Source organism: Megascapheus bottae, chromosome 18 (genome assembly GCF_031878675.1).
Source record: "Megascapheus bottae isolate mThoBot1 chromosome 18, mThoBot2.hap1, whole genome shotgun sequence".
Lineage (NCBI taxonomy): Eukaryota > Metazoa > Chordata > Mammalia > Rodentia > Geomyidae > Megascapheus > Megascapheus bottae.
The window spans coordinates 41025307-41044484 of record NC_143526.1 but is presented as its reverse complement, the minus strand read 5'-3'; the positions used below and the strand labels follow the sequence as shown (position 1 = coordinate 41044484).

The 19178-nt window shown below is 44.2% G+C and overlaps 1 protein-coding gene across 7 annotated transcripts in view; it reads left to right on the top strand.

Moving 5' to 3' along the window:
* Window positions 1-319: 319 nt before the first annotated feature.
* The window catches only part of Adnp (activity dependent neuroprotector homeobox), a 30326-nt gene continuing 11467 nt past the window's right edge, over window positions 320-19178 (top strand). Inside the window, exons 1-3 of one of the 7 annotated variants that reach the window (XM_090352528.1) lie at window positions 2085-2430; window positions 12613-12645; window positions 14283-14292. In XM_090352528.1, the coding sequence (XP_090208654.1) occupies window positions 2263-2430; window positions 12613-12645; window positions 14283-14292 (211 nt within the window). In that variant the 5' untranslated portion in view covers window positions 2085-2262. Of the gene's footprint in view, window positions 392-2084; window positions 2431-4836; window positions 4927-6917; window positions 7007-12530; window positions 12570-12612; window positions 12646-14282; window positions 14293-18639; window positions 18687-19178 lie in introns of those variants that run through there. The other 6 variants (XM_090352524.1, XM_090352521.1, XM_090352522.1 and 3 more) reach the window with 6 other exon arrangements.

Below are 19178 nucleotides of genomic sequence, written 5' to 3'. Positions count from 1 at the left end.
CCCGGTCCCCGCGGCCGGAGCGAGAGCCGCGCGGCCGCCGCCGCCGCCGCCGCCGCCGCCGCCGCCCGCCCGCGCCGGTGAGGCCGCCGCCGCCCGCGCACCCTGCGTCTCCTCCCTCCGCCCCTCCTTTGTCTGCACCGCTCGACGCCGCCGCCCGCGCGGGGCTGGAGGAGCCGCTCGCGCCGCCGCCGCCCTCCGCCCGCCGCTCTGCCGCGCCCGCCGCGCCCCCCGGCAGCAGCCGCGGCCGCGGCGCGAGCCGGACCCCGCCGAGCCGGAGCGCGACGAGGCCCCGGGCGCGTCTCCCCCGCCGCGCCGCCGCCGCCGCCGCCATCCGCCCGCCGCCCGGCCCCCGAGCACGCCGGCCCCGCGCGCGCCTCGAGGCCGAGTCGAGGTAAGTCGGCCGCGCGGCCCGGCCCTGCCCGCGCCCGCCGCCCGCCGCCCGCGGACGCTTTGTGCGCCCCGCCGTCCGCACGCGCCCGCCCCGCGCCCGCCGCACCGCTGCCCCGCTCTGCTCCGGGGCCCAGGCACCACCTCCTGCAGCCCGACCCCCGCTCAGCCCGCCGGCCGCCCCGCCCCAGCCGGGACCCCGCTTCTCCCGTCCCCGGGACGGTCCCTGCCCTCCCCTACCCCAGAACCTGCTCCCCGCGCACACCCCACCCTGCGCCGGGAAGGGGACGGGGGAGGGGGCGGGGAGCAGGCATGGCACCGAGTGGAGGTCTTTGCCTCCCGGTGCAGCCCTGTCTTTCCCCGCGTTCCAGCTTCCTTCCCACCCCAGCCAGAGACGACCCCCCCCTCCACCTTACTCTCCCCTCAGTCCTCAGCAACCTGGGCAGCACGGTCTCTCTTAGGAGCTTCCTGAACCCCCAACTTTGCAGTAAGACCACAGAAATCTCAAAAACTGCAAAATGACGAGTTTTTTAGGTGCAATGAATGAGTAGTTCTCTGAACAGCCTCTTACTCAACCTCTTCTTTCCTCTGGGCTGTCTGCCTGCTTTCCCCTCCCCCCCAACCTGGATGCCTGACTGCTGGAAAAGGCGCGATCGCTTCTCTTCCTCTTCTGTCCAAGACCCAGCTCTGAACTGAAGTCTAATATCCTTTTTAGCCACACACACCCCACACTGAGTCTCAGTGCTCCAGCATTCACCAGCTCCTCTGCACTGTTCTTGCCATAACCCCATTTCACAGACAAAGGCTTAGGAGGGAAAAAGAACCCAGACTGTTTCCTGTGTTAGCCATTTTAGTGCTGGCCCTCCCTGCACACCCAATTTCCATTCCTGAAGCTGCTTGTGCCCATCTTGATCCTCTAGAATGTAAGAAGAATATATATTTATAGAGAGATATCTTAGATAGCTTGATAGTTTCTTTATAAACCTGCATTGTTGCTTCTGGTTTATGGCCATGAAGAAAATACCAGCCCCCACCCAAAATGCACTGCAGCCAAGTCGGCTAAAGGCAATGACCGTTGGAGTCAGTAGGGGGCGCATTCTTTGCACTGGGTAAGCCTGCAGTGGGGGGAAGGGCCCCTGAGCTAGAACAGGATGTGCTTCACAGCGCCTTCTACAGACCATGGGAAAATGGGCCCAGCCAGACAGACACACACACACACACATACACTTGCACTCCTAGTTGGTGAGCTGACAGCAACATGGCGAAGGATTGAGTCAAGAGCAGTGATTTTATTTCTTCTAAGAAATCCATTCTGCACTTTTGAAAGTTTTCTCTTTTTTACTCTTACAAAACCATTGACCCTCAGAGACGCCACATTTGTTCCTGGAGACTCGCCTTGGCACATCCTTGGGTCAGAGGCTCCCTTTCTCTGGAATTCTTTCACTTTAATCTTTGAGTGTGTTAACATGTCTCTCCAAGGTCAGGTAGTAAAGAGTTTAAAATCTGAAGAGTAACAGGTTTGGGGCATTGCTTATTAGTTCAAATCTTTCCAACTCTTTGAAAGGTTAAGTCATTATTGAAGGGTGTTAGACTTTTGTGGGGTGGTAATTTTCATAAGCATGAGAGATGGGTGTCATGATTTGCAAAGCTTTGTTGGTAAACTTCAAGCCCTTGTTGAATTCTTCATTGATGAATCAACAGTTGTTGGTAAAAATTTTTGTTTCCTCCCAAGTTTGGTCTTGTAGTTGTCATGTGATATGTCGGTAGCCAACCACCTTTGCAAGTGTTGACACCAGTCTTCTATGAGCACCCACTTTCTTAGGGTGTGCTGATTTCTATAGGTTTTACTCCTCTTGTTATTTCCATAGGTGTGAGATGCACAATGCGAAACCTAGGCCCCAGCTTTTGCACCATGATACACAGGGTTGTACTTTTGGTACTGAACTGATAGGTGGCCTAGTGGTTATGCCCTGTACTGCCATTTTGAGGATCTGGACTACGTTTCCTGCCTTGCTCTTTGGACTACATTGTCAATTCACACCGGTGGGTATATCCATTTTGGAGGTTGGGAACTGCAGCAGTAGGGAAGGCAGAGACTTCCTCCTCCTTCCAAAGCCCAGCCACATTCCTTAAAGGAACTGGTTAGAGCTGGTTCTGAACACTTTACAGGGGGAAAAAAAATGAATTAGGTTTGTTTAAGAGAAAATTTAAAGTTTTTGATAGAATTGCCATTTGTATTCTCTGTCCTTTTGTATCTCGAGCTTTAGTCTCAATCTCAAGAGTTAAAGTCCTAAAGGCCTTAAAGATCTGATGAGACTGATGGGAGTTGGGGGTGGTGACTTGGTGGTGGTATGGAGCTCTTTACACATGCACAACACCCAGGATTTGATTCACAGCACCTTGCAATAAAGATCTGATGAGGACATGTTTGCCTTTTTCTGCTCTTGTTCTTGCTGCCCACGATTGACAGTGGGGGTTGATATTTAAGGATACTTTTAGGATGCTGTTGCAAGTATCTTACATATGTCAAGTTGATAAGAAACCAAAGAATGTATTTGATACACAGTTAAACAGTTGATGCTTGAAGATGAATTTGCTGCTGACAGTTGCTACCTAGTAGCATTTTTATGAATGAAAATGAGGCAAAAGTTGGTGTGGCTATTTTTTTAAGTGATAACAATACATAAGTATAAATGGCATTGTTTTAATTTGAGACTGCTGTTTAGTATTTATTAAACTGATAAAGTTACAAGTTCAGTTGTTACAAGTTGTTAAAAGCAGTTGTTCAAAGACAGTTCATTTGAGTATACATTTGTATGAGATTTGTGAAGGTGCTTTCATTTGGTCTTATTAATGAGGTGAAGTGTTGAGTAATTTTTGTCCTGGCAGTAGCCATTTTCCTGTTAAAGGAAAGCTTGTTGTATGCACTGTGGAAGCATGTATTTTGTTGTTTTAAAGGTTTGCTGGTTTTGATACTAAAAGGAGAGGAGCACAAATTGGGTATGAGGGCTAGAATTTACCATATGTCAACTAAGTGTTCATTGTACAATAAACAGTTCGATTCAATTAACTAGAGAGGGGATAAATGGGCTGTGTTCAATGAAACTTTTAAGTCAAAGTTGTTTTATCTTAACCTTGCTTGAAAAATTCCCTAAGACAGCTATAGTAGAAGCTACGCTGTATTGAAACTAACCAAGTCTTACGGTTCCTGTGTAGGAGGATATAGGAGCACTTGGGTTGTGACTTTCTAATGGTTATTAGACCTGCTAATTCTGGAAATCTTTGATTTTGAAAGTACTGTGAATTTGCCCTCCTTAAATTTGTTTTTCCTCCTTTAATCAGAGTATAGGAAAAGTTTTAATGCTATTTATATTGAAATAAAACTTGACAGTATTGAGCATACATCAGACAAGTGAGAAAGCCTGAGTACATAAGGTATACCACACATGAAATTGTGCCCTTCAGCTGGGTGTGGTGTCTCCCACCTGTAATCGTAACTACTCAGGAGGCTGAGATCTGAAGTTCTAGGTTCAAAGCCAGCCCGGGCACCAACATCCATGAGACTCTTATCTCCAATTAATCACTGGGAAACCCGAAGTGGCACTGTGGCCCAAAGTGGTAGAGTTACTAGCCTTGAGCTGAAGAGTTCGGGGACAGCGCCCGGGCCCAGAGTTCTAGCCCCATGAGCGACTCCTCCCCAACCCCCAAACCATTTAAAAAGAAAAATGTTATAAAGGAGAAATTAGGAACTAATTTGTAGAGAGAAGAAATAAAAGAACAACTTAAGATTTAAGTGTGTTTTTTTTCCTTTTGAGAATTAATGTGTAACAAAATCCAGCACCAATTGTAGTCGACCCTGACAGATTGAATCCATTTTCTATGTGTGTGTATGTATGCACAAAGCTTTTGTGCAGTGGGATGCTTGCTAACCCAGACTTCTATCAGAAATAGCCCCTTTTCAGTGAGAGTTTAACCATGGTTTGCTTTCCTGTGAGGACCTGTGTGCTAGAAACATGTTCCCTTCTGTGAACAGTGTGTTTACTATGGAAGTGAAAGCTCTTCACATGTTACTAGTGCCACGTGAATTAGGACGTGTTCCTCCCCTGGCTGTGTATGACCTTATGGTGTTATTCCTGGTGCTGATGCAGAGTTTTACTGACAATCACCACTGTCAGGCCTCTGTTACATTCTTAGTTTGGAAACTTAGTTTGAAACTGGTAAAAGGAGAACGTCCTGTGCTAATTATCTAATTACTTCAATGTAAAGGCTTCTTACAAATTGGCATCTTGCATTTGGCTGTTGAAACACTTTATGAAATAAGCCGTCTGTGTTTTCTGAGCCTGTGTGGTCACTGGAGTATATGCCCTTTCTGTTTCTTAGGAGAGGAGGAAGATTGTGCTCCCTTTCTTAGTGTGTTACAACTCCTTAAAACCCGCCTTCCGTCATGACCTGCGTTTACTGTCTGCCAGTTTAGTGAGAATCTGCTCTGCTTCACTGGGAGAGGCCTCTTTTCACAAATTATCCTGGCTTCTCATTGAGGTATCTATGCCAACTTGACGGTGTAGGGGGATTGAGACAGGAAGTAACAGGTAAAACATAGACTACCAATTATGTAAAGTGACCATTTTAATTGGAGAAGCATGTTTTATTTTTTACTGTGAAGAGTGTAAGGTTTTTACTGTTTTTGTTACAGGCTTTCCTGTCTCTGTGTATGCATTCACTGTACTCTGCCTGGTTTTCTGGGTTTACTGATCTCACTCAGCCTTAGCTCCAAGACAGCTGCTAGAGAAATCCTGGAACTTGTCAAGAATCTCACAATGTTCCAGAAATAACGGTCTGGGAAATAAGGGGAAAATAGTGGGGTGCAGAAGGTTTCGAATAGATTTAACAAAGGGAAAGGTACTCTAAACAGATAAAAATAAGTCACTACACATTCCGACATTTAATAACAGTATATAGATCTGTAATTGATTGTTAGCAGTAAGTTTGTTACATCATAAGTGAAAAAGTCCCAAGCCCTATTTCTGGTTTTAAAGTATTGTGAAATAATGTTCATGGCATTAGCCAGTTATAGTTTCCATTATTTATAAGCACTCTCACTTTTCTCAGTACTGTTCTTGATAGATAAGAAGGAAAAGCGGGGTACCACTGCACAGAGTGCTGAAGTGAGTATATCTGGGCTAGTTCCTGGGCGAGTGCTTGAGAACTTAGAGTACTCCTGTGAGGTGTTTCGCTAATGAGGGCTACAATGAATACTGTCCCTGTGGTTCTCAGATGTGGTCTACAGTTAAAGAAGCTGGTCACTCCTAATTGCTCTGAAGGCTGAGATCTAAGGGTCAGGTTCAAAGCCAGCCCAAGCAATAAAGAATGTGAGACTCTTATCTCCAGTTACTAAAAAAAGGGAAGTGGTGCTGTGCCTCAAGGAGTAGGGAAGTAACCTTGAGCTGAAGAGCTCAGGGACAGTAACCAGACCCAGAGTTCAAGCCCCATGACCCACACAAAAAAAATATTGAGCATGGTTAGGATAAATATATTGTTCAAGAATGTTAATATATATATTTCTCATAATTGTGGAAAAGTTATTTCTCTTTTTTTTTTTTTTTCTGTTGGTCCTACGACTTGAACTCTGGGCCTGGGTGTTATCCCTGGGCCCTTCAGCTGCCCTACACCTTGAGGCACAGCGCCACTTCCAGTTTTCTGGTGATTAATTGGAGATAAGAGTCTCGCAGACTTTTTAGTGCCCAGTCTGGCTTTTTTTCACCTGACAAGCAAAATTGGCTATAAGCCTGTGGAATGGAGAGATGGGGACGGGCATGGGTCATGGGGCTTGAATTCTGGGCCTGGGTGTTGTCCCTGAGCTCTTCAGCTCAAGGCTACAACACTTTATCCTTGAGCTGAAGAGTTCAGGGATAGTGCCAGGCCCAGAATTCAAGCCATGCAACCGAATGGGGAAAAAAAGAAAAAAGACTACCACCCTACTCCTACCTCACTAGGTCACTTCTGGTTTTCTGGTGATTAATTGGAGATGAGTGTCTTGTGGACTTCATGGGTGTGTGTGTGTGTGTGTATGTGTATGTGTATGTGTGTGTATGGGGGAGGGAACATGGGGCTTGAATTCAGGGACTGAGCACTGTCCCTGAGCTCTTCAGCTCCAGGCTACCACCCTTCCCCTGGAGACACAGCCCCACTTTCCCTTTTCTAGAGATTAATTGTAGATAAGAGTCTCAGGGACTTTGTGCCTAGGCTGGCTTTGAACCATATCCTCAGATCTCAGCCTCCTGAGTAGCTAGGATTACAGGTGTGAGCCACCGGCACCTGGCTCATGTGGCACTCTTACATAGGCAGCAGATAGCTAACATTATAAATTATCGTCTTCTTAGCTTTGTTTTTAAGTGACAAGGTATCTTTCTCCCTCTTCAAAAAATAATTTTTGCATGGACTTTTACACTGATGAAAGGTTAGAAGGTCAGCTCTCTGTTTACTCAACTTTCACTTTGTCTCTCCAGAATCATCATCTGCCTCTGCCTCCTCAGTGCTGGGATTGCAGGCGTGCACCATTACACTCAATTGTATGCACAATTACATTTACACTTGCTCAGAAGGGCAACCTGAAAACTGGGTAAAGTTGGTGTGCTAAAAAATCTGATGTACACAGTTAGGATTCATATCTGACGTCTGAATTCTTTAAGGGGCAGCCTAGTGTCTGGTTAAAGAAACTACTCCTAACTTAATCTAAAAGGAGTAAGCCAGCCAGGAACACTTGAGAGACCAAGACAGGAGGATCATGAGTTGGAAACCAGACTATGTAACTAGGGCTACATAGTAAAGCCCTGAGTGCAGCAAAGGAATGACCCACAGTTTTGGGGGCCCAGAGCTCAAGCCCCATGACCCACAAAAAAATAAATAATAGTCTAAGCTTTTTTACAAAGTTATATCCTAATGTGAACTTACAGTGGTTATTTGAGAGTCTGATCATCAATTTAAGCTCTAGATTTCATCGTCGTGTTTATCTTACCATTCTGGTTCTGGTTATGCCATAAGGAAAAAAGCCTTTAGAAGTTACATAACAGTTTTAGGTCACAAATGTGTGAGGCAAGGGCTTAAAGACCTACCACAGAGTCTCAGTCAGTGTAGTTCCTTTTCTTTTTTTTGGGTCATGAACTCTAGGCCTGCCTGTTGTCCCTGAGCTCTTCAGCTCAAGGCTAAAAGTCTCAAGGACTTTAGTACTTGAGCTCCCTTTAAATCACCATCCTCAGATCTCAGCCTCCTGAGTAGCTAGGATGACAGGTGTGAGCCACCTCGCCCACTCCTTGTTTTGGTTTTCGTACCAATGATGCAGATATTTGAACCAGGCCTTGCATTTGAAAGACAAGTATTTTTTAACCTCTAAGCCCTGCATCTTCCCATCTCTTCTTTTGGCTGTGACCTCAATATTTTGCTCCTTCGTTCCAAAGTGAATGGTGGTTTTACAGTCCTTTCAGATTGAGTACATCTGGAATGGACTTAAATTCCCACACGTTGTTCTGATGTTGACTAAGGTCTAGCATCCAGTCTATTCAGTTGACTTCTCTGGGTGGTTGTGTGCGCACATGAGCATGAGCGTGCATGCCTACCTGTCCTGGGGCTTTCAAGGCCTAGGTGCAGTTTCTGAGCTTTTTTGCTCAAGGCTAGTGCTCTTCCACTTTGAATCGCAGCACCACGTCTGGGGTGTTTTTTGTTTGTTTTTTTATTGTCAGAATAATGTATAGAGGTGATGGGTGCATTACTTCTCAAACTTTGATAGCCCTTCTCATGTTTTGGTTCCCCTTCCCCTCCCCCACCACTTCTGGTTTTTTGAGGGAGTAATTGAAGATGAGTCTCACTGAAATTTTTCTGCCCTGGCTGGCTTCAAACCTCAATACTCAGATCTCAGCCTCTTGAGTCACAAGGATTGCAGATGTGATCCATCAGTGCCAGGCATCCGGGTGTATCTTAATGGGAGGGACTTCCTGGATATACACTAGATTATTCCTCTTAAAATGTCATTAAAATAACTTCTTGGAACTATACTTGCCTAGCATCCCTAGGTTCAGTCCCTAGCATAAGATAAAAGATAACCTATCTCCCATTTTTCGACTGCAATACCTGCAGTATACTCTCAGGTGCCTAGTAACTTCACATTCAAGGATCCATCCATCTTATTTGTCCTCAAGCCCCTCCTTAGCCTTGACACTCACCACTAGCTAGAGTCTTGACAAAGCAGCCTTCCTGCTTCATGCAGTAGGTAGTATTTAGAGGTCTTTGTGCTCCTGCCTTGGGCACTGCTACTTCTCTGCTCTCTACTACTGCTACCCTCTGCTGGGCATGAACTCTTTCTAGAGATGTTTGTGGCACATTCAACATACACTGCATAACATAAATACCTACAGAGCATCCTGTCTTTAACTGTCTTCAAGGCTACGACTCATTCAGTCTGCACTGAGTGTGAGCTTTGTCCCAGCCGTCAACAAAGATGCCAGAAATGCAACAGGGGGAGAAAATGAAACAGTACTTCTAAAGGCCTTTGTCTTGAGTGGTGAGGTAGCATCCTGTCCAACAGTATGTTGTAAGGGTTTGTTGGTAGTGATGCATTGTGGTTGTAATATCAACCATGTACTGCCAAATCAGCTGTATGGGTATGGCTTCAGATCATCTATATAAATGTGAGATCACTTTTTTTTTTTTTTTTTTTTGGTGGGTCATGGGGCTTGAACTGTGGGCCTGAGTCCTGTCCCTAAGCTCTTCAGCTCAAGGCTATTGTCCTGCCCCTGAACCACAGCCCCACTTCCCTTTTTTGAGTGATTAATTGGCGATAAGAGTCTCAAGTTCTTCAGTGCCTAGGCTGGCTCTGAACAACAATCCTGAGATCTCAGCCTCCTGAGTAGCTAGGATTACAAGTGTGAGCCACTGAGAGCCACCACACCTGGCTTTAGTTCTACTCTTGAAGATGTTTCTGTAGGGGCCGGGAGTTTGGCCTAGTGGTTAAAGTGCTTGCCTAGCATACATGAAGACCCGGTTCAATTCCTCGGTACCACATACATAGAAAAAATCCAGAAGTGGTGCTGAGGCTCAAGTGGTAGAGCTCTAGCCTTGAGAAAATCCAAGGACAGTGCTCAGGCCCTGAGCTCAAGCCCAGGACTGGCAAAAAAAAAAAAAAGATGTTTCTGTAGTAACACATGCTCACTAACAAAACAGAAAAAACTTCCCATTGAAGTGACTCCAACTGTATTAATCTGATGAGGCAAACTAGGAGGTTTTTTAGGTACTTAAAGTTTGGTGGTCACTCAACTTCCACTAATGTGCTACCACAGTGCCCAAAATAGTCTGGAAAATTGTGGTGGTCTTCTTATGCAGAGACTTGCTCTAAAGGTTCTGTCCTGTTGCAGGAAATCCTAGCAGAAGCATAGTAAACATTTTGGCAAAGGCCCTCAATGATAAGTACCCCTGACTTTGAACACAGACTATCCTTAAAATTCCAAGCATACCATATACCTACTTTCATAGTAGTTGCTATTGAATTACTTTCTCCAGAAGTTACATTTTTTCGAAGATGTATTGCTAATAATGATAAGATACATTGAACATGGTCCTGGAGCACAGCCTAGTGGTAGTGTGCTAACAAACCATGCATGAAGCCCTGGGTTTGATTACCCAGAACCACATACACAGAAAAGGCCAGAAGTGGCGCTATGTGGGTCAAGTGGCAGAGTGCTAGCCTTGAGCAAAAAGTGTCCCAAGGATGATGCCCACTCTGAGTTTAAGCGCCAGGACTGGCAAAAAAAAAAAAGATACACTGAGTAGTCCTTTCTGCCATATCCACTTGAAAAACTTTTTCTTACAAAATTGAAATTTTGTATCCATTGAGCTGTAACCCTCCTTTCCCTGACAGCAGCCATTCTGCTCTGTGAATTGGACTACTGTCCTTTATGAGCCTGATCTTACATTATTTGTCCTTGTGTGACTGGCTTGTTTCGCTTGGCATGCTGTCTCCAAGGTTTGTGATTTCACTGGTTTGTTTTTTACTTTGCTCAATGTATTCAAGATGTTGTTACTGTACTTGAGCTGTGTTTCCAGCCCAACATTTAGCTTGCAATTTTTGGAAATGGGGGTCTCAGGGTCTTTTGGTTGGTTGGGGAGATTGGGTTTTTTTGTTTTGCCATTCCTGGGGCTTGAACTCAGAACTTAAGCACTGTCCTTGGGCTTTCTCAAGGTTAACACTTTACCACTTGAATCATAGTACCACTTCTAGCTTTTTCTATGCATGTCGTAGCAAGGAATTGAACCCAGATGTTCATACATTCTAGATGAGCACTTTACCACTAGGCTACACTCCTGGCCCTCTTGGGGTTTTTTGTTGTTGTTGTTTTGGTTTGTTGTTGTCTTGTTTAGTTTTGTCTTTTTTTTTCTTTATGCTTAACTTAAAATTGTCTTAGTTCTGCCTGAGAGTAAGCACAGTTTACAGTTTTCAAACTATCTTGGTTTTCTTTGGGGGGTGGCGAGGGGTCATGGGGCTTGAACTCTGGGCCTGGGTGCTGTCCTTGAGCTCTTCAGCTCAAGGCTATCACCCCACCTCTTGAGCCTCAGCCCCACTTCGTGTTGGAGATAAGAGTCTCTGGTGACTTTCCTGTCTAGGCTGGCTTTGGACCATGATCCTTAGATCTCAGCCTCCTGAGTAGCTAGGATTACAGGCAGGAGTCACCACGCCAGCCTGTATCAGTTTTCTTGCACAATTAAAATGTATACATTGCTTTTTATCTGAGCTCTGTGTTCCTGAGCTTTTCTGTACCACTTCTGGCTTTTTTGAGTAGTTTGTTGGAGATAAGAGTCTCATGGACTTTCTTGTCTTGGCTAGCATCAAAACACAATCTGTACATCTTAGCCTCCTGAGTAACAAGGATTATAGGCATGAGCCGTCTAAATTGCTTTTTTTTTTTTTTTTTAAGGAAACACGGGACTGAGCATATAGAAAGCTGTGCTCAAGGTTCTTGATTCAGTCCCTAGTATTGAAATTTAAAATTTAAAACGTAAAAAATAAAATTAGAGGGCCAGGAGTTTTGGCCTAGTGGTAGAGTGCTTGCCTGGCATGCACGAAGACCCAGGTTCAATTCCTCGGTACCACATACATAGAAAAAAGCCGGAAGTGGTGCTGAGGCTCAAGTGGTAGAGCTCTAGCCTTGAGAAAGTCCTAGGACAGGGCCCAGGACTGGCAAAAATAGATAGATAGATAGACAGACAGACAGACAGACAGACAGACAGACAGACAGTGATAGTTGTAAATTATTATAAAATCATCCCTCACTATATCACAGTTCGCTATTGTAGCTTCACTATATGGGGGGGGTAGTTTTGTTTGTTTGTTTGTTTGTTGTTGGTTTTTTTTTTTTTTAAGAAAACACATTAGTAGTGATTCCTCTCCTACAACAGGAGTTATAGTTCTTTGGTTCATTCATACACACAGCCCACACATATGTGTGTGTTGCTTGCTTTGGGTAACTTTTTTTTGGTCTGTCTTGGGGCTTGAACTCTGGGCCTGAGGCTGTCTGTGAGCTCTTCAGCTCAATGCTACTGCCCTACCACTTGAGCCACAGTGCTACTTTCAGTTTTCTGGTGATTAATTGGAGATAAGAGTCTCAGGGTCTTTAGTGCCTCTGCTGGCTTTGAACAGCCATCCTCAGATCTCAGCCTTCTGAATAGCTAGGATTATAGAAGTGAGCCACCTCCTCGCCCGTCTGTTTTTGGTAACTTTTATTGCCATATAGTTCAAATGCCAAGCAAAGTGTAGAGTTCAGTGGTTTTTAAGAGTATTTAGAGCAAGGTGCCAGTTGGTTCATGCCTGTAATCCTAGCTACTCAGAAAGCAGAGGTCTAAGGGCCTGGAGTTTGGCCTAGTGGTAAGAGTGCTTGCCTAGCATGCACGAAGACCTGGGTTTGATTCCTTGATACCACATGTATAGAAAAAGGCTGGAAATAGTGCAACAATCTATTTGGGATAAGCAGCCTAGAGGTAGTTGAGCAGAAGCTAGGTAGGCTTCCTCCACTACCATCTTCCAAAGAAAAGAAACTAACGTCGTAATTCCTCCCTTTCCCAGGCAACCTTCAAGAAGAACTTGGCAGAGTATTAGCCAGGAGAAGATGGTGAAGGAGACATCTGCTTTTGGGAAAGTGGTTGGTTAGAATATCCACGCGATAGTGACTGTACCTGAGGCAGTGTCTTAGTTCTTGTGGCCATCCTTTTCTAGCTGTGATGAGTGTCTGGCTTACCCTAGATGTGTGCAAATTCTTCATCTCTGCATCACACTTCCCTGTTTTGACTGAGCTTTTCATTTAAGGCCATTTTCTTTTTTTCTTTTTTTTTATTTTATTTTTTATTGTAATTAATAAAAGGGTTACATGATATTTGCCATATGGAAGGTGCATTAATTCACATACATTGATACCCTTTCACATGTCTTGGTACCCTTTATTTAAGGCCATTTTCAACCTTGAGTGTTGAAGTTCATGACTGTCGGGTAAGAGCTTGTATGCGCATGCGCTTGGGTAGTGCAAAGGAGAAGCTATGTCTACACCTGGAGAGAAGCCAGAAACAGCTTCTTCCCAACAAGCCTTGCTGCATCTCAGCTGCTAATCACAGAATAAGTCTAATGTATACTGTCCTATTTCACTTAATACTTCCAGGTAGACCATGGATCTCAGTCCTGTGCAGGCCCAAGGGTTTGGGGTCATTTTTTGGGAACAGAGTGCTTATGCTTCTTCAAGATCTGAAAGTCAAGGCTGTTTTATGGGTGTGTGTGTGTGTGTGTGATATCAGGCTAGGTAGGGATGTGACTCCATGGTGGATAGAGCCTTTGCCCAGCATGCACTTCTGGGTAGGTGGATAGATGGACCTTTTCTTCCAGATAATAAACCAATTAATGCTAAAAGGGCCGTTTTATTACATTTATTTTTTAAAAACTAAAAGTCTTTTACTGCATTTCTCACCCATGCTAACCTCAGTCAAAATCCTTCTGCTTCCACTGTGTGAGTTATGCAATGACAAGCGTGAAACACTCTCAGATGCTTTCCCCCCTCATTTTTTTATCCCCTTGTTGAATAGCAACCATTAGTTGTGCATGGAGGGTTTCATTGTAAATATTTCCGTATTCCATCTCACTCCCTGTTGCTTCGCTTCCCAGAGCAATTTCAGATGGTTTTGTTGTTTGAAAGTATTTTTACCATATTCAGCCGCAGCCTTTTTCTATCTTTAGCTGATGGTAGTCATGTGTGTGAAGTGGCTCCTTTACCTAAAAATGAGCCCGGAAGTCGAGTCGTAATGTTGTCTGGCCATCCCATGTTTGTCACTTCTACAAAGCCAAGAATGGAGCTGTAGCTCAAGTGGTAGAGAAAGCGTCTAGCTTTAAGCAGAAAAGCTCAAGAACAAGCACCCAAGCCAAGTCAAACCCCAGAACCAGCAAAAAATAAAATCAAGTCTGTGAATGGAAATTGTAATCCAGTGTGCTGCAAGCCAGCCATGATCTGGTCTTACTCTCCTCACTATAGATGGTTTGCAATTTCTGTTGTTCATGATGTTACATTTAGGTAAATATAACCTTTTGCCGAAACAGTTATAAAAACTTAATTGTAAGACATTGAATTATTGATAATTAAACATGAAGAAAATGGGTTTCTGTATAGGCAACATGTATAATGCTTTAGTAATAGTTTTTATTATCAAAGTAGGAAAATAGTAAAAGTCCATTGCAGTTAGTAATTGAGAATAGCAAACAAGGCAGGCACTCGTGGCTCATCCCTATAATATTAGCTACTGGAGAGGCTCAGATCTGAACAAAGCCATTCCAGGCAAAGAAGTCTGTGAGACTCTTACCTCCAATTAAGTACCAGAAAACTGCAAGTGCCACTGTGACTCACAATGATAGAACACTAGCCTTGAGCAAAAAAGAGCTCAAGGGGGTCAGCAGTTTGGCCTAGTGGTGGAGTGCTTGCCTAGCATGCATGAAGACCCAGGTTCGATTCCTCGATACCACATACATAGAAAAAAGCCGGAAGCCCAGGGCTGGCAAAAAAAAAAAGTCAGGGACAGGACCCACGCTGGTAGTTCAAGACCCATAACCAAAGAATATTTTTTCTACTACAGTTACCCTAAGCAATATAATTTATGCACAATATTCAAACAGCTTTCAGAAAAAGTTTGTCATTATTTGAACAAAATAGTTTCTTTTCCTGGATCTTCTAGCTTATCTGAAAGATCCTCATTTTTTATTAAAGAATTTATTAATATTGATTTTTACATCATATTTCAAATGACATGTTTAATAAGTGTTCAAGAAGGGAGTCTATATAGGGTTACTGGCATTTAATTTTTAGAACATAATCAAAATTAAAAGATACTCATTTTTAAGCCTCACTTCTACTCTCTACTCTTACGTTTTCCAGTAAGCCTAAGGAAAGAGGAGACTAAACTTAACGTTTATTGCCTCAGTTCTAACTACTAATCTCCCTAACATTCTCCTGTATAGTTAAAATTACCTGCTTGTTCTGTGGTGATTGGGCTTGGGAAAGGAAAAGGCTTTAGTGTGCTGCCTTCCATTGAATGCAGCTACTTCTAACAGAAAAGGGCAGTGAGGGCTGTCCGTACAGCCGTTGCTCACTCAGGAGTTGTTCCAATTGTAAAAATAAAAGTTTGTTGTTTTTTTTTTTTACGACGGGCTTAAATCCACCTTTGATAAAGACTGGGACAGTCAGGTCATTGAAGGACTTGAATATTACGGATTTATACCATGACCATACTTGGACTCCATGCTTAGTGTCTATACAGACAGGTACTAAATATACTGCTATAGCAAAAGTAGAAAGGACAGAAGCTGCATAAAGATGAAGATGTTGTCATCTTTCTGCCCGGCTAGTTCTTAACTAAGTGTTAGAGCACAAGATCTCTTCTCAAGGAGAAGAACATGTGTTATTAGCTGCACAGTAACTAATGCTTTGTTTTATGAGAATCTTTTTTTCTTTTTTTGGCCAGTCCTAGGGCTTCAACTCAGGGCCAGCGCACTGTCTTTAGAAAAACTTTTTGCTCAAGGCTAGCACTCTGCCTCTTACCACAGTGCCACTTCCAGCTTTTTTGTGAATGTGGCATTTAGGAATCAAACCCAGCAGGGCCCGGAAGTGTTGCTGAGGCTCAAGCGGTAGAGCTCTAGCCTTGGGAAAGTCCAAGGATAGTGTTCAGGCCCTGAGCTCAAGCCCAGGACTGGCAAAAAAAAAAAAAAAAAAAAGGAATCAAACCCAGGGCTTTGTGCATGCTAGGCAAGCACTCTACCACTAGGCCACACTCCTGACCTGAGAAAATCTTCTTTAAATGCCTTTTTTGAGGTAGGAGTGTGGCCTAGTGGTAGAGTACTTGCCTAGCATGCACGAAAACCTGGGTTCAATTCCTCATTACTACATACATAGAAAAAGCTGAAAGTGGTGCTGTGACTCAGGTGGTAGAGTTCTAGCTTTGAGAAAAATCAAAGGACAATGCTTAGGCCCTAAGCTCAAGCCCAGGAATGGCAAAAAATAAATTAATTAAAATAAATATCTCTTTTACTCTGAAAATTGTTGTCACTTAAACTATTGTAAATCTCTGGCTCAAACACCAGTACAGCCTCTAGCTTAATTGGAATACTTGGTTTTTGTTTAAGGGTTTGGCTTTCTTGTTTGTTTGTTTGGGTTGATTAGGTGTTTGTTTTTGTTTTTGGCCAGTCATGACACTTGAACTCAAGGCCTAGGCATTGTCCTTGAGGTTCTTTTGCTCAAGGCTAACCCTCTATCACTTGAGCCACACTACCATGTCATGTTTTCTGGTCTTCACAGAGTCTTCACAGACTTTTCCTGCCCTAGCTGACTCAGAACTGCGATCCTCTGATCTCAGCGTCTTAACTGGCTAGAATTATAGGCATGAGCCACCAGCATCAGGTCTGCCAGGCACAGTGGCTCGGGACTGTAATCCTAGCTACTCTGGAGGCTGAGATATGAAGATCGTGGTTCAAAGCCAAGCCCGGGCAGTACAAAGCCCTGAGAGTCTTATCTCCAGTTAATCACTAGAAAATGGGAAGTGGAGCTGTAGCTCAAGGGTAGGGTGATTGATAGCCTTGAGCTGAAGAGCTCTAGGACAGCACCCAGTCTCAGGTCCTTTTGATGTGCCTGGGCTGACTTTGAATCTTGATCCTCAGTTCTCAGCCTCCTGAGTAGTTAAGATTACAGGCGTGAGTCACTACACCTGGCTTCTTTTCTAGTGAGCTTTACCCTTGAGCTGCCAGCCCTGCCTGTATTATTTATTATTCATTAGTTTTGTTTTTAACATTTTGTTTAATCTTATTTTACTTTCTAATAGTGTTTATAATATGAAATAATTTTCAACATAGGACTAGTTGATGCCACATCTGAACATGTCATCAGACTTGACCTTGAGCCACTAACCTGGCACTGTCATCCATTGGGTTCTCCATCTTCCCTAGCCCAGAAGAACTGAGCCTAGCCGTTGATTAGACTCAGAGTACTTGTTCTCATAGGTAGTTATAACTAGATTTGTCCGTTGGTGGACTCTGCTCTCCATTTCAAGTGTATCACCACTCTTCCCCTGTGGAGACGGGGCCCACAGGTAGATAGATCATCATCAATCACTACATAGGTTGTCTGACTTTACCTACTCTCTCAGTACTTGGAGTAAGAAATGTGTTTACTCCACATACTTGGGAGAGAGGTCGCACATACTGTTTTTATGGCTTATATGTATATCCTCAGATCCTGAGTGTGTGCATCTCTCTCTCTCTCTCTCTCTCTCTCTCTCTCTCTCTCTCTCTCTCTGTCTGTCTCTGTCTCTGTCTCTCTGTCTCTCTGTCTCTGTCTGTCTCGTCAGTCATGGGACTTGAACTCTGGGCCTGGGTGTTGTCCCTGAGCTTTTCAGCTCAAGGCTACCACCCTACCCCTTGAGCAACAGTGCCACTTGTGATTTTCTAGTGATTAATTGGAGATCAATCTGCAGAATCAACCTAAAAAAAGAGCATTTATGAGAAGAGCATTTGCATTAAGCTTCTTAAAATTCTGGCAGTGTTTTGGCTCTTTCCATGTAGTGTTTTTGTGTTTTATTTTATTTTCCTCAAGGCTAGCCACTTGAGCCACAGTGCCATTTCCAACTTTTCTATGTATGTGGTACCAAGGAACTGAACCTACGTCTTCTTGGGTGCTAGGCAAGCACTCTACCAGTAGGCCAAATTCCCAGCCCCTTTCAAAGCATTTTATCTGTTTGTTTGTTATTTTTTGCCAGTCCTGGGCTTGAGCTCAGGGCCTGAGCACTGTCCTTGGACTTTCTCAAAGCTAGAGCTCTACCACTTGAGCCTCAGCACCACTTCCGGCTTTTTTCTATGTATGTGGTACTGAGGAATTGAACCCGGGTCTTTGTGCATGCTAGGCAAGCACTCTACCACTAGGCCACACTCCCAGGGCCTGTTTGTTTATTTTTGCCAGTCCTGGGCTTGAGCTCAACAGCCTGAGCACTATCCTTGGACTTTCTCAAGGCTAGAGCTCTACCACTTGAGCCTCAACACCACTTCCGACTTTTTCCTATGTATGTGGTACTGAAGAATCGAACCTGAATCTTCCTGCTGCTCAGAAAGTACTATACCAGTAGGCCAAACTCCCAGCCCCCCAGTCAGAGCATTTTTAAGAATAACATCTAAAACTAGGCGCTGGTGGCTCACACCTGTAATCTTAGCTACTCAGGAGCCTGGGATCTGCGAATAGTGGTTCCAAGCAACCTCTGAAATTTCTCTGCTTTTTCTACTAGACCCATTTCATAGATGTTACTGTTTTATAGAAGGTACTCCATTTTCCTTCTTGAGTATTTACTTTTTGTCTGCCACTCCCTATTTGGTTTTATTTGTTTTTTGTGCATCATGGAGCTTGAACTCTACCTGAGGGCTGTTCTGTGCTCTTCATCTCAAGGTCACCTGCCCAACCCTGGGGCCAAGCTCTACTTCCCATTTTCTAGAGGTTAATTGGAGATAAGAGTCTCAGGTTCTTTTGTGTCAGGGCTGGCTTTGAACCTTGATGTCAAATCTCAGCCTTCTAAGTTGCTAGGATTATAGGAGTGAGCCACTGTGCCTGGCTGCCACTGCCTGTTGAGTCTACCAAGCCTTTTCATTTTGTGTTTGTATGTAGTAGGGGTGTTTCCTGCAGAAGTCTGGACAGACAAGCAAAGAGCACAAAGTATATCGGAGCATTTTTCAGCAGTACCACTACTGTTACAGTGTAGGTTTCCTAGAAATGATTGGTGAAGAGGGAGGGAGTACAGTACTAATCCATTGGATCTTTTCCCTATTTTCTGCCATGAGCAAAACAGGTTGCATTTTCTAAGAGGAGCTATCCTTGGTTCTGGGGTAATGGTGCTGACCTGTTCAGCAGCCAGCATGATGACCAGGAAGACTAGAGGATTGGCTACCAAGGGAAATGCTATTTGTGCATTTCTATCAACATCCTGCTCTATGACAGTTTTTAATTATGGTTAAGATTCTTCACCCATAAAAGTAATAATTATAGGGCCGGGAGCATGACGTAGTGGTAGAGTGCTCACCTAGCATTCATGAAGCCCTGGGTTCAATTTTATGGTGCCACATACACAGAAAAACTCAGAAGTGGCGCTGTGGCTCAAGTGGCAGGGTACTGTCTTGAGCAAATTGTCTAAGGGCAGAGCCCAGGCCCTGAGTTCGAGCCTCAGGATTGGCCAAAAAATATGTGTGTGTG